The 19,197-nt window shown below is 40.6% G+C and overlaps 1 protein-coding gene and 1 long non-coding RNA gene across 2 annotated transcripts in view; one reads left to right on the top strand and one right to left on the bottom strand.

Annotated features, from left to right (window-relative positions):
* Positions 1-19,197, top strand: part of KCNH5 (potassium voltage-gated channel subfamily H member 5) — a 304,115-nt gene that overhangs the window by 239,550 nt on the left and 45,368 nt on the right. Inside the window, exon 10 of the mRNA XM_032344425.1 lies at positions 6,741-6,937. Coding sequence (XP_032200316.1) covers positions 6,741-6,937 — 197 coding nt within the window. The remainder of the gene's footprint in view (positions 1-6,740; positions 6,938-19,197) is intronic.
* Positions 1,769-18,862, bottom strand: LOC116591493. The gene is made up of 3 exons (XR_004286023.1): positions 18,778-18,862; positions 8,268-8,505; positions 1,769-1,955 (listed from the first exon to the last, which is right to left on the bottom strand). It is a non-coding gene; the product is annotated as an uncharacterized LOC116591493 (long non-coding RNA).

Raw genomic sequence — 19,197 nt, 5'->3', positions numbered from 1 at the left:
GATGAAGAAGCCGAGCCTCTACCTTATCCGGTGATTCACTCCAGGTCGTAACTATTTTTAAATAGAATTTTGAAATTATACAATTACTTGGTTTAATCCTGACAGAAAATATAGGGCCTATATTAATGTTCCTAATGTATTTCCTTTTCTTAAAAAAAAAAAAGAAGATTTTCTAACAACACTTTCATACCAGTGTATATTATGAAACCCTTCACCAAATATTACCTGAGTATAAGATGGTTAATCAGCCATTAAGTATCTAAAAATACAGTCGCCATAGGGACGAGTTAATGACCAGGTAGGTGGTTAGGAGTAGAAAGAATGGGCTCAGAGTTATCTCAGGAGCCTTCAGAACACAAGATGGGGATCTTAAATTCTGCTTACAGGTCTTTCCTCTGGGTCCTGGAAGAGCTCAGAGTCCACCTTGTTGGTAGGTATTCAAGTGGAAATGAGACTTTCAAGGGTGCTTGGGGATTGCAAGAATGGCCACAGATCTTTGCTGTTTCTTCTTTGAAGAGAAGGACTTTATTTCTCCAATCCTTCCATCAGTTCTGACCTTGTGACTTGTCTCAGTTTTTCTGCCGAATCCTCCCTCCTTCCCTGCAGTGCTGACTTCTCTCGACAGGGCAGGGCTGCTTGACCTGCTGTCCTACTGAGCTGCTTTTTCCTGAGGTCATGACCTCCACTTAGGGAAAGCTTCCTTCTGCATTTTCCCAACTGTCTTATACGTCCGATACATCAATGTCTTGTTCCCACTCTCCTTCCCTGCCTTCATCCCTTATTGATGTTATGATACTCTATTTTTAAATCTGCTTAGAGCTATTTGGCTCACTCTTTGTGTAAATAAAAATTTATAAGCTTAATCAGTGATTTTTTTTTAGTAGGTAAGAATTCTTTGCTTCTCTGAAAGTGTCTTCCAGTTTGTACCCATTATAATTGCTTTTTATTTCTTTTCAGCAGTATTCATTGTTTTTGCACCACACCCAGTGCTCCATGCAATCCGTGCCCTCTCTAATACCCACCACCTGGTTCCCTCAACCTTCCACCCCCCACCCCCCACCCCTTCAAACCCCTCAGATTGTTCTTCAGAGTCCGTAGTCTCATGGTTCACCTCCCCTTCCAATTTCCCCCAACTCCCTTCTCCTTTATAACTCCCCTTGTCCTCCATGCTATTTGTTATGCTCCACAAATAAGTGAAACCATTATAATTTTTGAATTGAATGATGTTGGACATCACTGAAGATTGGCAGGCATCGATTCTAAAGGTTTTAAGAGGTTCTGTTCTAACACACCTATATAATTTCTTAATTTTCACCGTCATCACTGTGTTCTTTCTATTCTTTTCCTTTAAAACATTACTGTATGAAACTTGCTGTTGGTAATAGTCAAAGTCCATTAAAAATCATATAATTCTAAAACTCATAGTGTTGTTCATTTATAAAGGAGTATTTTTGGCCATGTGTATTCACAATAAAGTTTATGAGCCTAATGCAATAATTAATCATAGTGAAGGGCTGACTAATAAAATACAAGTGAATACAAGGATTGGGTCCATTCTGTAGAAGAATCATCAGATAGACCCATCACTGCACCCCATAGGAAACGACCTAAGTTTCGAATGCTGTTTATTTAGGGATTCGTTGGCAATCCTCATCGATGAATAGCCGAGATGATTTTTATGCATTAAGTTTAATCCATTTCATTAACTTACCAAATAATGTGTTTCAAAATTTTTAAAAAGCTTTGGTTGTAAAACCAGCCCCTTTGGGGATCATAATCCCTAAACATACCATGGTCCGCATCGCTCCTTTAATTGTGTTGTAACTCGTTGTCTCTGTTTTGCCTTGACATTTTCCAGTTTCCTAGTCTGTGAATCTGAAACATTTGCTCCTGTTTTCCAATCCTGTTTCCTGTGGTTTCGAAGTGAAATACTTCATAAGACTTGATGCAAAGAACTGAGAAAATATAAATAGGACAAACAACAACTTTCATGTTGAGTGTGAGCTTTTCTACTAATTTTAGGGCTTCGGGGGAAGGTTAGTTTTCTCAAGCTCTAAAATGTTTATAGCTGAGACTACTTGCACCCAGTGAGAGCTGACCTAGAAACTAGCATCAAATATTCTGTAGCCACGAAGATGAACACGAGTTCCCAGCCCTGAAATGGTGCAGTTATTGGGAGACTCCACTCATAATCCCACAGCCTTGGTGTCATGTGCATAATAGTCCTTGAAGAAGGACATTAGCCAACTCTACTGTGGCTGTGAAATTAATTAACTGATTTACAAGACCCATCTTCCAGAAGAGCCATAAAAGTTTATTGTGAATTGAGCGACTAGAAGATGATAAAGAGAACTGGATAAAGCAAACACACCTTAAAATCATTGATTAGATTAATATCCAATCAATATATTGTGTATCCTAATGGAAATTCTATGTCAGAAGACAGTTAGTATTGCTTATTATGTAACGTGAATTCTGACAGTGGGAGCAGAATTATCCATATTTGTCATTTTTTCTAGGTTTCTCTAAACTTTTCTTAAGGGGAGAATCAAGGGGTAAGTTTTACATTGGTTGACTCAGTTAACTTTGCTGGTGCTTTTTAGTCTTTTAATGGGATTTGGAGTTGAGGCCCTAGATTTTAAAGTCGTTTTCTTTTACATACGGCATAGAAAAAATATTACCCTGAAAATATAATTCGATGAGTTTAGTGGGCTTACTCTAGGGTTATGGTGCACAGAAACCTTGAGATTAGTTTTTGTTCATCTTGTTCTCTTCAGGGTTAAAAGAACAGATGCTGATTCAGGGTAAGTTAATCACTTGGTCTAAGCCACACCCTTACAGGTGGAGCCCCACATGTAACTTGGATCCCACATTTCCCAATTTGTTCTTCTGTGTCTTTCCCCTCTTCTCCCCTTTTTTCATTCACACTTTTTTTTTTTTCAGTAAATATTTGTTGAACTCTTAAGATTTTTTATTTATTTTAGAGAGTGAGAGAGAGAGTACATAATGGGTAGGGGCAAAGGGAGAGGGGGAGAGGGGATCGCAAGCAGAAGCCCCATGGAGCATGGGGGCGGGCCATCGAGGAGGCTCAATCTCATGACCCTGAGATAACAACCTGAGCCAAAACCAGAAATAGGATGCTTAATGGACTGCACCACCCAGGTGCCCCATGAGCTCTTGAACTATTCTCAGCATTGGATGTTGACCTGAATGGATGAACCAGAGAAAATTCTCTGCCCTCGTAAGTTTATATTCTAGCTTCATGCTATTCTTGTCACATCACAGGCTTTTTATTTATGCATGATACTAAAAAGATAAGTAATTTAAGTTTTTGGAGAGAAGTATGGTTAGAATTTTAATTTTAGCAGTTGGGTAAAATAAAATGTATAATAAACATTTGAATGCCTCCATATTTTAAAATGGTCTATATTGGCAAGGGGAAATTGATTTATATGTGGAGTATTTTTATCTATCGATGATGCATTCATCAATCAATGAATATTTATCCATTATTCTGTAGATCTATATACACATTTTTATAATGTAAAATACTTTTTTATAGATTTTTATTTATTTATTTTACAGACAGAGATCACAAGTAGGCAGAGAGGCAGGCAGAGAGAGAAGAGGAAGCAGGCTCCTCGCTGATTGGAGAGCCCAATGTGGGGCTCAATTCCAGGACCCTGGGACCATGACCCAAGCCAAAGGCAGAGGCTTTAACCCACTGAGCCACCCAGGCGCCCCAGTATAATGTAATAATTTTTATAAGTATTTCTCAGTTTATTTATTTTTAATTGAAATATAATTAATATACAGTATAATATTAGTTTCAAATATCCAATACAATGAGTCCATATTTTTATACATTACTCAGTGCTCATTCAATGAATATGATTATCATTAAATTTGGTACTTCTTATAATGCAGTTAGAATAAATGCTTACAATTAGAATTACTTTTTTTTTTTAACCCACAGTCTTTTTTTTTTAATTTTATTTTTTCAGTGTTCCAGGATTCATTGTTTATGTACCCAGTGCTCCATGCAATACATGACCTCCTTAATACCTACCACCAGGCTCACCCAACTTCCCACCCTCCTCCCTGCCAAAACCCTGTTTGTTTCTGAGTCCACAGTCTCTCATGCTTTGTCTGCCTCTCCAATTTACCCCAATTCAATTTTCCTTTCCTTCTCCTAGTGTCCTCTATATTATTCCTTATGCTCCACAAGTAAGTGAAACCATATGATAATTGACTCTCTCTGCTTCCTTATTTCACTCAGCATAATCTTCTCCAGTCCCATCCATGTTGATATAAAAGTTGGGTATTCATCCTTTCTGATAGAGGCAATATACTCCATTGTATATATGGACCATATCTTCTTTATCCATTCATCTGTTGAAGGGCTTCTTGGCTCTTTCCACAGTTTGGCTATTATGGCCATTGCTGCTATGAACATTGGGGTACAGATGGCCCTTCTTTTCACTACATCTGCATCCTTGGGGTAAATACCTAGTAGTGCAATGCAGGGTCATAGGGAAGCTCTATTTTTAATTTTTGTGGAATCTTTGCACTGTTTTTTAAAGTGGCTGCACCAACTTGCATTTCCACCAGTAGTGTAAGAGGATTCCCCTTTCTCCACATTCTTTCCAACACTTGTTGTTTACTCTCGTTAATTTTGGCCATTCTAACTGGTGGTAGGTGATATCTCAAGGTGGTTTTGATTTGAATCTCCCTGATGGGTAATGATGAACATTTTTTCATATGTCTGTTACCCATTTGTATGTCTTCTTTGGAGAAGTGTCTGTTCATGTCTTCTGCTCATTTTTTGACATGGTTATCTGCTTTTTGAGTGTTGAGTTTGAGGAGTTCTTTATAGATCTTGGATATCAGCCTTTTGTCTGTAGTGTCATTTGAGAATATCTTCTCCCATTCTGTGGGTTGCCTTTTGTTTTATTGACTGTTTCCTTTGCTGTGTGGAAGCTTTTTATCTTGATGAAATCCCAAAAGTTCACTTTCGCTTTTGTTTCCTTTGCCTTTGGAGACATGTCTTGAAAGAAGTTTCTGTGGCCGATTTTGAAGAGGTTACTGCCTGTGTTCTCCTCTAGGATTTTAATAGATTCCTGCCTCAAATTGAGGTCTTTCAGCTATGTATAGAAGAATGAAACTTGACCATTCTCATATACAAAGATAAACTTGAAATGGAATTACTTGTTTAAAATTTAGAGAATGTCACTTACAGATTTCTGAAGTCAATGAATGCCAGTGGAGGTCTCTAACCTTCCTTGGAGGAATGCCTGGCTATCAGACAGTTGAGTTGTTGAACAGTGTCACTAACTAGAAGAAAATTCTGAAGTGTCCAGAAACAAATAGGATTGCTCATGATGAATTATATATCCATTAGGGTTATTTTATGCTGAGCATATGATTACATGATAGTTTTAACCACTTTCTCAATAATAGGCATGTTTTCTGTTTCCATACCAGAGTGATTCATGGTTCTCTAAGCATTTCCAAACTGTCTGTGCGGACAGGAGCCTGTAATGTTATTCCCTCGACCTCAATCTCTATGCCTCTCTCTTTCTCTCATTTCTCTGGTCACTGCTATCTTCTTTCTCTGCTTGTCTAGCTGGCCTGAAGTGTTATAAGATGCCTTTCTTCTTCCTGTTTTCTTGTTAGTTCTGGCTTCAGTCTTCATGATGAGAGCAGATACTTCCTCACCTCTGTGCTTAGAGTGATGAAAGCATAAGTCTTTGGCACAGTGCCTTCCAGAAGATCTTTCCTGCCTGGGTAGGATCCTTGTTTGTTCCACTCCTAAATTTTCCCTTTCCTGCAGAGGAACAGAGAATGCAGTTGAGGAAACTTCAGAAGCCAGGGGCTCTCATGCAACTGCCTCCACAGAAAGTCCTTTTGGCACTTCATCTCTGAGTGTTCCTTATCCCCACCTTGTCTGGGGATACTGTGAACTGTGGAATTCAGGTCACCAGTGGCTGGTGCTCCAAAATGAAGAGATGATTTCTGGGTAATTTGCAGAATTTAAAAAATCATCTTACTGCAGTAGAGCACTCTTCATGGAACTGTTGATAGCATAACAAACCTTAGTCTCCATGTGTTCCCCTGCTCAGCAACTTAAGCTTTATAGTTTTGATGGGGAGCACATCCCCCCACCCCTCTGGGCTGGGCCCTGAGGCCCTACATAGAGTTTGGCTCAGGAGAGAGGAGAAGGCATCCTCAGGTAATAAGTCATGGCGAGTATTCATCTGCCTGGAGCACAAAACTTAGTTGCTGAATAATGTATGTTTAATATATGTCAAATCAGTTCCAGATTTATAAAGGTTGGAACAGTAGATCCTTATATAGTGCAATCTACTGTCATCTCTACAGAAGGAACAGAAGAAAGAATGAAACTAAAAAGTCACCTTTGCTCCTTCTAGTCAGAATGGGAAAAGTTATGATGGCAGAAGATAATGAAACTATTTGTTAAAATGAGATTTTTGGCTTCTCTGTTGGATTTTATTTATTCATACCACTCGGGATTTCCATCAAGAACTGAATTCAGGGTGATGTTACTTTACATATTATATGAAAGTGTTATGCATTGTTACACCTATTTGAATGGGGTTATCCACTCAGGTTCTAAATTATGCGAGTTGATAAATACCATATATGAAACTGCGTAAAAATAGTGATTAGGATAAGAACTAGTGTAGATAGTTGAATCCATATCTTATACTATTTTCCAGGGAAAGGTGATGTATTTGGAGACATCTTCTGGAAAGAAACCACCCTTGCTCACGCGTGTGCCAATGTCCGAGCATTGACATACTGTGATCTCCACATCATCAAGCGAGAAGCCTTGCTCAAAGTCCTGGACTTCTATACAGCTTTTGCAAACTCCTTCTCAAGGAATCTCACTCTTACTTGCAATCTGAGGAAACGGGTATGTTGTGTGAATCTTCTTGCCCTTATTAGTATCTGTAGGGTTGATATGTCATGCTCTATTAGCTGAGAAGTGCAAGACGTGTTTCATTTTGCACTCGTAAGTTCTCATTCAAGTAAAGTGATGTAATTTTCTCTCCTTTTCTTTATATTTTGTTTACTTTTGAAGGAGCGGATTCCAGAGTACGTGGTTCAAGACTTGGGTCTTTATAATTTAAGTGTAAAAGGAAAAACAGGGTCGAAGAGAAACAAACTGTGCTCTAATGTAATTAGTTCTTGGGGTTTATAATAACTGCCATAAAAATAACATGAGTGTCTCTTACTTTATTATGTGGATTTTCTTTTTTTTTTAGGTTGGTAAGGTTAATCCAGCTGGTTGCTTATTTTATATTCCTGACTATTTAAAAACCCTTTCTCATTTAATGATCAGTTCATAAGGCTTATTTCCCTGTGAATTCTTTCCAAGCACACTATCTTAAAAAAAATTATTAGCTACACTGACATATCCTACAAATAGGTATAGCAACTCCTAACTTTGCACTGCTGCAGCAACTATAATATTCATGGCCATTTTCTTTTTTATTGATGAGTGTGACACAAATTTAATTTGCATAAAGAAATCTCCTAGCTATGATTTATAAGTCATTGGACATAGGCTAGGACTCTTTTATTGCCAAAAATGAAATACACATTTGGGCAACTGCACTTAAGGAATTTCATCAAAGATGATTGCCTGTCTATGGTGAAGTATTTTGAAATAACAAGCTTTCCCTCCCACTGGCCCCCTAAATAGAACCTTCCCCTTTGTTAACACAGAGGAAAAAAATCAAGCCAAGGTACAGATATGTGTCTCTACTGTAGATACAAACAGTATCTACAATATCTATTATACAAATCATTATAAGTCCCTACTGGTCGGTGGTGGGGGGTCTAGGAGAGGATAGGACTGCTGGAGGCATGCTCATACCAGCTGTGTCTTGACATGGGATCTATATTAGAACAGCGTTTTCATTTTCTGTTTTTGTTCTAGTAAATGGATATTGAGCATCCACAACCTGCTAGACAGTGTGTAAAGAGTTTTCACAAGCACAAAGACTAACTCGAGTCCCTGTGCTGAAGGTGTGAGTCCCTTTGCTTAAGCCAGGTGTGAACATTCTATTCTACACAATAAGTGAAACATACACTTGTACAAGTAACTGAAAGTGGAGGTTAGTGATGGATGTGGAAGAGGGCTGCCGATAGGAACTGACTGTGGAACTTTCTTGCTCATTCGTTAGGAAGCGTGGAGTCTCGTCTAATTAGAAATAAGTCTCCTTTGCTCTGTACTCTACCTTCCCCAATGACGAATTCCTCTTCTGCCAAGGCAGCCCATTAGATACTTGAAACTCTTATATCTTGTTAAGTCTTCTCCAATATAAATTTTTCCAGCTCTGGAGTCTTCCCACATACCACAAGATTACCGAAACCCCTATCCATCATCGTTATGGTCCTCAGGACAGATCTTATTTGTCACTGTCCTCCTCGAAGCATGTTGTTTACACAGTATCTCATCTGATGTTTATAATATTCCTGTGGAATAAAGGACAGTTATTTTCCCTTCAAAACACATGAGGAAACTCAGGGCCAGAGGGATTAATTTCAAATCACAACTGATATATTCGTAGGGCAAGGTCTCTAGGAGGGATAATTAAGATAACTCACCAGCAGAAAATAAATTTTGGTTCTTCAGAATGAGTTTATCACAAAGCTCTCTCTCCTCTTTTTATGTTCTCTTTCGCACATCTGAGCATGTGCACACACCACACACACACACACACACACACACACAGAGTTATGAAGGCGGAGTGCACATATTTCTGATAAGAGAAGCTAGAGACAGAAAACTCTGTGTGTATGTTTTAAATAGTTTATTTATTTGTTTAGAGAGAGAGAGTGGGTGGGGGAAGGGAAAGGGAGAGACAATTTCCAGCACACTCTCTGTTGAGCGCGGAGCCTTATATGGGGCTTGATCCTACAACCCTGAGATAATGACCTGAGCCGAAACCCAGAGTTGGACGTTCAACCAACTGTGCTGGCCTGGTGCCCCTGTGTATGTGCTTTTTTTAACAGGACCCAGGGATGGGGCCCCCTCCGTCTGCAGGGGCTGGTGCACAAGTGACATCAAATGGCTTCTTCCCTTTATAACCTGTTCCCTGTTACAACCTGTGTCACATTTTTATTTTTTAATAATTCACCCATCCTCAAATGATGGATGGTCTCAATAACTTGGCAAAATGTGGGGAGAGCTGTACTGTCAGTCAGTGTCACTTCATTCTCAGGAAAAGAAAAAGTATTCTCATAAAAAAAAAAAAATACCCACTGAGAAGATATCCTCCAATGACTCGTGAGAATAACTACCCTTTTGAGAGCCTCTTTTATACCCATGCACTTGAACACATTTTGTATATAATTACTGACCTTATGAAATTTCAGTCACCCGCAGATGAAACACCTCATGCCCATTCCATCGACGAAGAGGCTGACGTTGTGAGAATGAGAGCGCTAGGTGCCAAAGAAAGTATGCCTCAGGGTCTGAATTTGAATCCATCTCTGTCTGATTCTAAAACGCAGATCTTAGATGCTACCATGTTGCTTTGGCTCGCCAAAGTACTTGTTTTTTTTTTGTTGTTGTTTTGTTTTGTTTTTTCCACAACAATATTCCACAGAGACACTCTCAACAATTTATCGTTTCTCATGCACAGTTGCTTTCGCTTTGTTCCCCGTGGAGCTATGAATAAAAGGGTATTTTGTTCTTATGGCTGTTACAGCAAGCATTCTTGCATTGAGTATTTTTTGGGAATTGGATATTTGTTGTGAGTTCTATGATCAAGACTGGTCCTCAGTATGCTCTTGATATCTCATAGCTATCAGAACCCCTGATTAAGGGTGTGTTTCTAGTAAGCAGGGGGAGGGTGTTTGGAACCCAGGTGCTCAGCCATCACAGATTACAGCTCTGGCCACATGAGAGCGTGCAGTGTGGCTGATTGGAGGGCTTAGCACAGTGTGGGATTCTTGGTGGTCGCCGTTGTGGGAGATGTAGCAACACTTTAGCTGCCTGCCCTCCCGTCTCCATTACGGAAGAGTAAGAGATTTGTTATGTCAGCATAATTCCCACTAACCATCCTTAAATTCCTCTCTATAAAAATTCTAGAACTAGAACCATAATTTCATGCAGTAGCTACAGCAGGGGTTGGCAAACTTGCTGTGTCAAGGACCATTCATTCAGTAGATATTTTAGGATTTGAGGGCCAGAGAACCTCTGTCTCAACTACTCAGGCTTGCCATTGTGTGAAAGCAGCTGTCTTAGCTCAGGATACCCTCACAAAATACTGTAGGCTTCAACAACAGGAATGTATTCCCCACAGTTCTGAGAAGTCCAAGATCAAGGTGCTGGACCCAGTTGGGTACCCCAGGGAGGACTCTTTTCTTCCTGGCTGGCAGACCTTTGCCTTCTCACTGTGTCCTCACATGGGCTGTGAGTGAGGGAGAGTGAAAGGGAAGGAGAGGGAGTGAGAGAGGCAGAGAGAGAGAGAGAGAGAGGTGGGGGGAAGAGACAGAGAAGGAAAGCTATCTCTCTAGTACCGCTTCTGATTAGGGCAGTAACCTCATCATGAGGACTCTACCCTCAGGGCCTCATCAAAACCTAATTAACTCCCAGAACCTTTTCTTCAGATATCATCACAGTGGGAGATTAGGGCTTTAAGATATGAATCTGGGGGGAATACAATTCAGTTCTGGGCAGGAGCCAAAGAGAGTATGTAAGCAACTGAGCAGAGCTGTGCTTTAGTAAAACTTTACATAAACAAGTGGCTCGCACAGGGCCTGTGTCCATGGCTGGAAGGAGAAGACGGGAAGTTAGCTAGGGAGCTCACGAGTCTGCACACAGAGTTCTAGTACGCTTGTATTAGAAGCAGATCTACCACTTGTCACTCAGAGGTGATCCTGAAGTGGAAAAGGCCATCCAGCAGAGGCGGCTGCAGGAGCCAGATCAGTAACAGCCACGGGGTGGGCCAGGCGCATGTGGCCGTGGAAGATTGGAGTTCGCACGACCTGTAAGGGGACGGCTGCTGCTCAGTCCGCTTGCACACTGCCTTGGTGGAATGCCAGCCCAGTGTGGCTTGGTCTGCGTATTATTTTTAAACCCAGAGAAGCCAGAAGTACACATTTTTATGCATAAATCACATTAGTTTGGTAACTAATTTGCTTTATTTATTTATTTATTTATTTATTTATTTATTTATAGGATATGGTCAAATAGGGGCGCCTGGGAGGCTCAGTTGGTTAAGTGGCTGTCTTTCGGTTCAGGTCATGATTCCAGGGTCCTGGGACTGGGCCCCACATCAGGCTCCCTGCTCAGCAGAGAGCTTGCTTCTTTCTCTTCCTCTGCCTGCCTGTGAATTTGCATAGGAAAAATTACTACTTCTATTACATCTTTATTTTCTTTAATTTCTAAGTGAAATGTAGCTTTTCCTTCCGTTATGACGGTTGGGAACAAACTACAGTATTAGTAGAAGTACCAAAAGAAATCATAGATATTTTCATATTATATTGTGTTTGTTGAAGTATTTAGGCTCAATAATTATTGTAGTTTTATAGACGTGCTCCTAAGATGACATTATTTATTGTGTTAATGAAAAAAAGTACATAGATTACTATTTTGTGAATTATTTTTTTTGAACAAATTTTAAAAATTTATTTGAGAGAGAGGGAGCCTGTGAGAGCATGAATGCAGGGAGAGGCAAAGGGGGAGGGAGAAGCAGACTCCCCACCCCCCCCCCAACCCCGAGCAGGAAACCTGATTCAGGGCTCAATCCCAGGACCCTGGGCCTGAGCTGAAGGCAGGTGCTTAACCAACTCAGCCACCCAGGCACCCTAGTATTTCATGAATTATTTTTTAATATTTTGGTAACTGGATTTCATTATAATGTTTTTCATTTGCAGTACTATGTATTCTATTTTGTGCATTGAAAGCAACTTTTCTGAATTGAGGGCTGTTCTACAGGCTTTACTAGACTGCTAGAGATTACTATTCCCTGTATGACAATCAGAAACTAAACTCAGTTGAGCAAAAGGACTGGTTCGTGTAGTTTTTCGGTAATCAGAACACAATTCCATAGTTTTCAGTAAGTTTAAACATATTCAGAAAAGGAGAGCAACACAGGAAGGTTGACTCACTTGTTCACTTTATGTATTTGTTTACTTAATTAATAGAAAATACAATTTGCTGGAATAACAAAAATGATGTTTCTCAAGCTGAAGACCAAGCCTCAGGTGCAGGTCTGAAGAGGCAGGTGGCATATGCAGCCCCGGTGATATCTATATTTTAAAGGATTTTAATCAGATTTTTAATGTAATTAGTGCACTTCTGCACATGCTGCCGAGCTGTGATGCAATGGGGTTTATCATCTGTGTAAAAAGAGTTAACATAGCAGGTCTGACCGCTGTGCTTTGGAAGACCTGCTTGTGAAGCGGGGCCCTTGGCTTGGCTGGCTTCTGGGAACCTGGGTTTCAGGAGGGTTCTGCCAGGCTGGTGGGTGGTAGTGCCTCACTGTGCCCACACTGTTTATTCAAACAGTGTGGTCTGTGCTAAACATTTACTTATAGCTACATTAAGTGTGGTTGGGGTTTTTGAGTTATTTCTAAATATTTCCTCCTCTTTCAAGCTAGCGTGAACATATTTTCCTCCAGATGGACTATTTAGATAAGAGGAGTGTGGAGTTTTATTTCTATTTTTGGTACCTCTTCTGACAAGACCCTTGGACAAAGTGTGGCTCAGAAGGTATTGGTGGGCTCAGTGGCTATCAGTATGTATCATTCGTGGCCTTACTACAAACCTAGGGGGCATGGAGATAAAAGACCCAGTGCCTGGTCTCTGGGGGCTTGCAGTCTAACAAGAGAGTCAAAGAAATCCTAACAGAGTCTGGTAAGTGCTGCGTCAGAGTTACATTCAGGGTACACGGTGGAAAGCTGGGGAGAGAGGAAAGGAGTCCACCTAGCTCAGGGAGGGCGCAAGGAGACATTTTAGGAGGTGGTGCTGATACTGGCACTAGGATTTCATTGTAAGCAGAATAATGTTCTAGAGGAAGGAAGGATCTTGTAGGTGACCTGGTCCAACTTTCTTTGCAGTTGAGAAAACTGAGACCCAGAGAATTAAGTGACTTGCTCAAGATTGCTTAACAAATTAGCATCAGAGCTGGCATGGGAATCCAAGTCCTTTGAATTCCGTGCTGTTGGGATTTTTTACCAGTTAGCCTCATTGGCAAGCCCTGTGTAGAAGATTGTGAGTAAAATGCAACACTTGATTGTGTTCATTTTTCACAGGGAAAAAGAAAGGTAGATGACATGAGCTTGCATGTGATTCAAAGATTGATTTTCATGTCTTTCACGCCATGATTCGGGATAAAACTAACAACAGAGCCCCCAAACCAAGCTGTATGCAGTGTTCAGAGTTGTGAACAGGACTCCCCATGTCAGCACGGGCCAGTGTGCATGGTGTGGCCACAGCAGGTATGTCACTGGCATTGTGAAGGGTCTCATTTTTAGCAAAAGCATGTAAGTTACATATCAGTCCTGTTTGAGAGATATTAATAGGATGAAACACTGCCTTGCTGATAATGCTGTGGTTGTGATCCATTCTCTGCTTTCTTGTCAGTACTTTTAAGAACTGTACTGGCTGCTGCACCAGTTAGGATGAACATAGATAAAAAGAAAACTTCCCGCATTAAACAAAACTTCCCATTTTTTTTTCCATCTTTGTGTTTTGAGTTATTTTCTTAAGGGTCTAGTATTTTCACGTTAGAAGTTACAAAAAAATATATTGGCAAGTTTACTGCTCAAAGTGTTGCTTATTAGTGCGAAAACTCTTCATTGATGATAAAAGGGGGAGAGGGAGAGGAAGGTAGAATGACTGGAGAAAAGAAATAAAAGAATAAAAGTATTTCCACATAGAATTGGGAACATATGAGACCTGACAGCAGGAGGCAGGGAGGGAATGAGCTGGTACCGAGAAGGACTCGTGAGGAATGAGAAACAAGATTACCATGTGGTCAATTCCAAAAATGCAAATGAAGAGATTGCTAACTGAAATTTGAAAAGAAAAAAAAGTAGTTAAGATTGCCCGATGTCAATACAGACCGAAAATTGGGTAATATACTGAGCTTCCCTCTTAAAAGCCATATCTGTTATATTAATGAGTGTGAACTCCTCTTGTGGTTCACGTTGAGTGGTCATGGCCAGGGGACTATGTGTCTTTTCATTCCGTGGCTCTACTGAATTTGTTGCTGGTGTTATGAAAATTTCTAAGCCAAATGGCTCTGGAGACAATGTTTCTCATACATCTACTACTGCAATGGAGCAGATCCCCTTGGACATTGATCAAAAGTGATGCCACACTGACACTTGCCCTCAGTGGTGGTCTCAAAGAAACGTTGCCATGGAGACCCATCTTGCTCCTGGTTTACACTCCTTTTTACCAAACATCTCGATGCCCTTTAGTTTAGATGCAAGCCAATTCAGGATCTGTTAACGATATTAATGTATCCCTTGGATTAATCTGCTCAGTGTGCCATAACAAAATAACACAGACTGGGTGGTTAAACAGAAAGGTAGTGTCTGACAGTCTGGAGGCCAGAAGTCCAAGACCACAGCGCCAGCAGTGTTGGTGTCTGGTATCCTTGCGTTGCAGGTGGCGCCGCCTTATGTGTGCTCATCTGGCCTTTCCTTTGTGCGTGCATGTGAGGAAAGAAAGAATGAGCTCTCTCGTGTGCCCTCTTATAAGAACCTTAATCCCGATAGAGCAGAAACCCAACCTTATGACTTCATTTAACCATACTGTTTAATTAGAAGCCGTATCTCCAGGTATATCCACACTGGGAGTGGGAGCTTAAACACATGAATTTTTTTTGTTGTTTTAAATTAAATGTGTAGGAGCAACTTTGAGAAGTATTCTAAAACCAAAACTTAGAACTGAAGTAGGTCTGTGTTACTGGAGACACGTAGCAGCATCAACATTCAGGACCGATTTTTGTTAATATTTAGGCCAGGCATCATTATCAGTACTAGCAAAACATTCTTGGACTCCTACAGTGATTTAAGAAAGGGTTTCCATTTAAACAGAAAATTTCCCCCAAGAATGATGAATACACATTGTAAATTGGAAAAACAGAATATAGAGGTACTTCTCCCTCTACCCTATCAGGCCGGCATCCTTTTCCACAAATGGCCCTGTTCTTAGTAGAGGGTCACAGAAGCTAGCTGGCTATGTTATGGGTAATGGGAGCACCTGTCCTGTATTGTAAGGCTACAAGAGAAAGAAATATTGGGTTAGGTTCACTCTTGCAATAGCACAGGCTCGGGGCTCAGTAAATGCTTTTCTTTCCAGAAAGCATTCTTATCCTGGTGAATCCATTGGCACACAGTGTCTTTCTTTCTGTAGGCGGTGAAGCATCTTTGTAACAAATTACCTTTTATGGATGGAAAACAGACTGGAATCGGAGAGCGAATGGGCTTTGAGTCCTTGCACAGTGGACACGTGCTGCCGACTACGTGTCTCTCAGGGGTCCGTCCTGGCATCTTTGAAGAAGGGCTCTAGGATTGTCGTAAGGGTGTGTCAACTTCACTCCCTTCTTTTCTTCCCCTTTTCTCCCATAGCAGCCGAAACAAAATATGGGAGTGCCTTCCTGCCTCAAACCTTCAACTTTTGTCATCCCATTAAAAAGATCACTCAAACACTGTTTACACTTGGAACAAAAGCTCATACGCTCTCCACAAAAGTCCGAAGTGTTCATTAGACTCCGTGTTTCTCTCATAGCGTGGATTGTGGTCCTTTGGTTTCCTACAGACATTTTTGTTTTTTCAGCTCAACAGTGAGTGCCTCAAAGTAGGTATTTTTTTTGATCTCTTTATTGCCAATGAGCAGAATAGTACCTGCTGTGTCATTGAATGGGGGAGTCGGTGAATGAAGGAAAAGGAAGCAGACATACCGGCCAGCACAGTTTTGATCCTCACTGACTAGAATAATCACTGTCGTTCAGAAAAACAAATGATACCCTTGACCATTTTGGCAAAGAGCCTTATGAGATAGGATTATGCAAAGGGCCATTAGTAATTAGTGTTAAAACACAATTATGGTTTGTCTCCCTCCCAATATATGTTTATATAAAAAATAAAAAATTAATTAAAAAAAAAACACAATTAGAGTTAACGTCCAGCTGCAGCTTTGAGCCACACATGCGGGCAGATTCGCACAAGGCAGCCTTCTCTGCAGCCTGTTCAGAGCACAGCAATCTTGACCTCATGGTGTGAATTCAGACCACCTGATGGCAGGGGACTTGGAAGAACAAATTTGTTTTCTCAGTTTCCTTTGAAGAATCTGCATACACCTTTGGATCTGAGCAGGGGGCTGTTAGAATTTTCATTCCCTTCACTGATTATCAGGCTTGCAAATTCACTGTGAACTCCCGGGCAGCATCTCTGCGCTGTCCTGGGCGGTGGCTTGTAGCAGTTGCCCCTCCAAACTGATGGAGCTCTCTGCCTTGCAATTTTCACACTGCACAGGCTGTCTCATTTGAGCTTCAAGTCCACGCTTTAGGGAAGGGAGCTAGGAGCGGTGAGGGGACTTGCTCGTGGCCACACGGCTCATCTGATCGCTGCTCTGTTGTTCCAGCCTCCGTGTCTCAGCTCCAAGCTGGCTCACGTTCCACTGATGATGGTTATAAGAGGCCGACTTTCAGCAATTCCAGAAGTTTATCATGGGCATTTAGAAGAAGCAGAGACTTCATTATGCAGTCTTTTGATTCCTTAAGCTGCTTCTATTCAGGGCTCTCTTGATCCGCTTCCAGATCTGCTTCCAGAATAAAATCTTTTCCACATTTAGTTACCAGGACGTAGGTTCACAGATCCCTCCATCTTCGGTGATGCCTCCAAAACACTATTTAAGGACAGAGTTTCTCAAGTTTCACCCCGGCGTGGGGGGGTGTGGTGGGGAGCAGGATTCAATCATTTAGCAACATGTTGGACAGTAGATTGATTATACAGTCTATTTGATAGCTCCTATTTGCCAAACTGGAGTTTATTTTTATTGTAAGAAAATATGTATTCTAATAGTAAATGAGGGGCATGAATAAACCTTTAGTATCGTCAGAAGAGTATTTAACTAACATAAGAAGGTAGGTATTTTATAGATCAGTTTTTCTTGGGAATCTTCAAAGTAGCCAACCATCCACTTGAAAAATTTTTTATTATTTTAGGGCTGAATCCTGCCTGACAATAGTGCCTTTTCAGGGTCATGATAGCTGGATAGCAGACTGTTCATTCTATGTATCTACCTCTTCTTAATTTTCAACCATTAATGTTTGATAAGGGGCCTCCAGAAGCACAGGGCTTTCATACCATCTTCATTGAAAGGAAAACTCTGCTTTGAATAAACAAAGCAAGGGTTTCTATTAATAGTAAGACTGAAATGTATATAATAGTTGCTTCCCCAGTTCCTTTTGGTATTGATATGAATTTTGAATACATGCAATTTTCCCTATACTCCTTTCTTATGTATCTTTTTCCTTCTCTGTTGTGGAGAAAGAAGTCAATGGATCACCACTGTGGTTGTTTATATAGTATACATATATGTGTATATATAGATAGATGTGTATATATATATATTAAAAAATACAAAATATATGATATATAATAAGTGTGTACTTTACATATATGTTACCTATATTTATTTTACATATGTGTGTGTGTATCAATACACACACAAACACACAGTTTGGATCTGTTCACAGATCTGTATTTCAGTATATTTTCAGGCAGAGCTCTTTTGTCAGGGGTGGAGTCCTCCCTCCCCAGTCCCCAAGATAACATCTAAATTTGATTACATAGTTTGTCCCTGTAGGGATTTCTTCCCTTCACTTTTTGAGCTTAATTCACTGACCTGGCTTTTTCTGTCCTCTCAGGAGCCTGAGAAAATATTGAACTCAATAGACATGTATTCAAAAGGTTTCCATGCTGATTCTGAGAAGTAGCTTTTGAAACACTTTACAACAGATTTTGAAAGGTTGTTCAGAGGAGGGGCTTCAAGATGTTTACAGTGAATTCAGTGAATTCAGACTATTGTTAAAAAAAGTAAAATAGGGCGCCTGGGTGGCTCAGTTGGTTGAGCAACTGCCTTCGGCTCAGGCTGTGATCCCGGAGGCCTGGGATCAAGTCCACATCGGGCTCCCAGCACCATGGGAAGTCTGCTTCTCCCTCTGACCTTCTCCCCTCTCATGCTCTCTCTCACTGTCTCTCTCTCAAACAAAATATTTTTTAAAAAGTAAAATGTTGCATTAAAATATATCAACATACATAGACTAGAAAGCATTTTAGAGCATTATATATGTTTTGCAAATGAAAAAAAGTGGAGATCTGCTCTGTAGTTAGACTGAATTCTTAATGTTAACTATTATGACCAAAGTAGTATATGTCTTCCTGGAATGTCTGTCTCTTTTCCCATCTGAGAGTTGCATTTCATAGATTTTGACATTCCAATCAAGTTATCTTCCCCAAAGGAATCAAATCAAGTCTTCCTACCAAATAATCAGAGACACTCAGATGACCCAGTGAGACTACAGTAATTTCTCCCAGAGAAAAATCATTCATTTTCTGCCTCTTCTTTCTGAATCAGGTTATACTTGATTTACCCAACACTTTCAGAAGTTGGCATTTGATTTCACTGGAGTTTGCCCTGTGTCCCCAGTTTGATCCTTCAGAGAGTGATGTCATCTGTAGGAGTTCAGCAGAGCTGCCGTCCCCAAGGAAACTCACCGTGTGGGAGGCAGACTGCAGAGTAAAGATGGTAACTGCTCATTTTGCAGGTCAGAAGCTGCTAGTTTCCCCTGACAGCAGCTCACGGAAGTAATGCCGGGCATTGCACTGTCTGGGAATTGTCCAGTTGTGACGACTTTATGTGGTCGTCAATGGCATCATAATCCCAGCATGTTAAATGGGTAATAGGTAACACAGGTCCTTTGGGAGTTAGTTTCCGATGACAGGAAGACACATACATACCCCTTCTTGAGTGAGAAAACAGAGTTTCCTAATGTTCGGAAATTGAGAAACGGGGATGTGGAATGACCCACTTAGCACTGGAGAGTGCACTGGAGAGTGCACTGTTAACGTGGGGAAGAGTCTGCTGTGCCAGGAAAAGCCAGCACAAGAGATCAGATCCAGCCTTCTGGATTTATA

This window comes from Mustela erminea, chromosome 5, assembly GCF_009829155.1.
Source record: "Mustela erminea isolate mMusErm1 chromosome 5, mMusErm1.Pri, whole genome shotgun sequence".
Taxonomy (NCBI): Eukaryota; Metazoa; Chordata; class Mammalia; order Carnivora; family Mustelidae; genus Mustela; species Mustela erminea.
The sequence above is the reverse complement of the archived record's forward strand: the minus strand, read 5'-3'. Positions and strand labels throughout refer to the sequence as shown.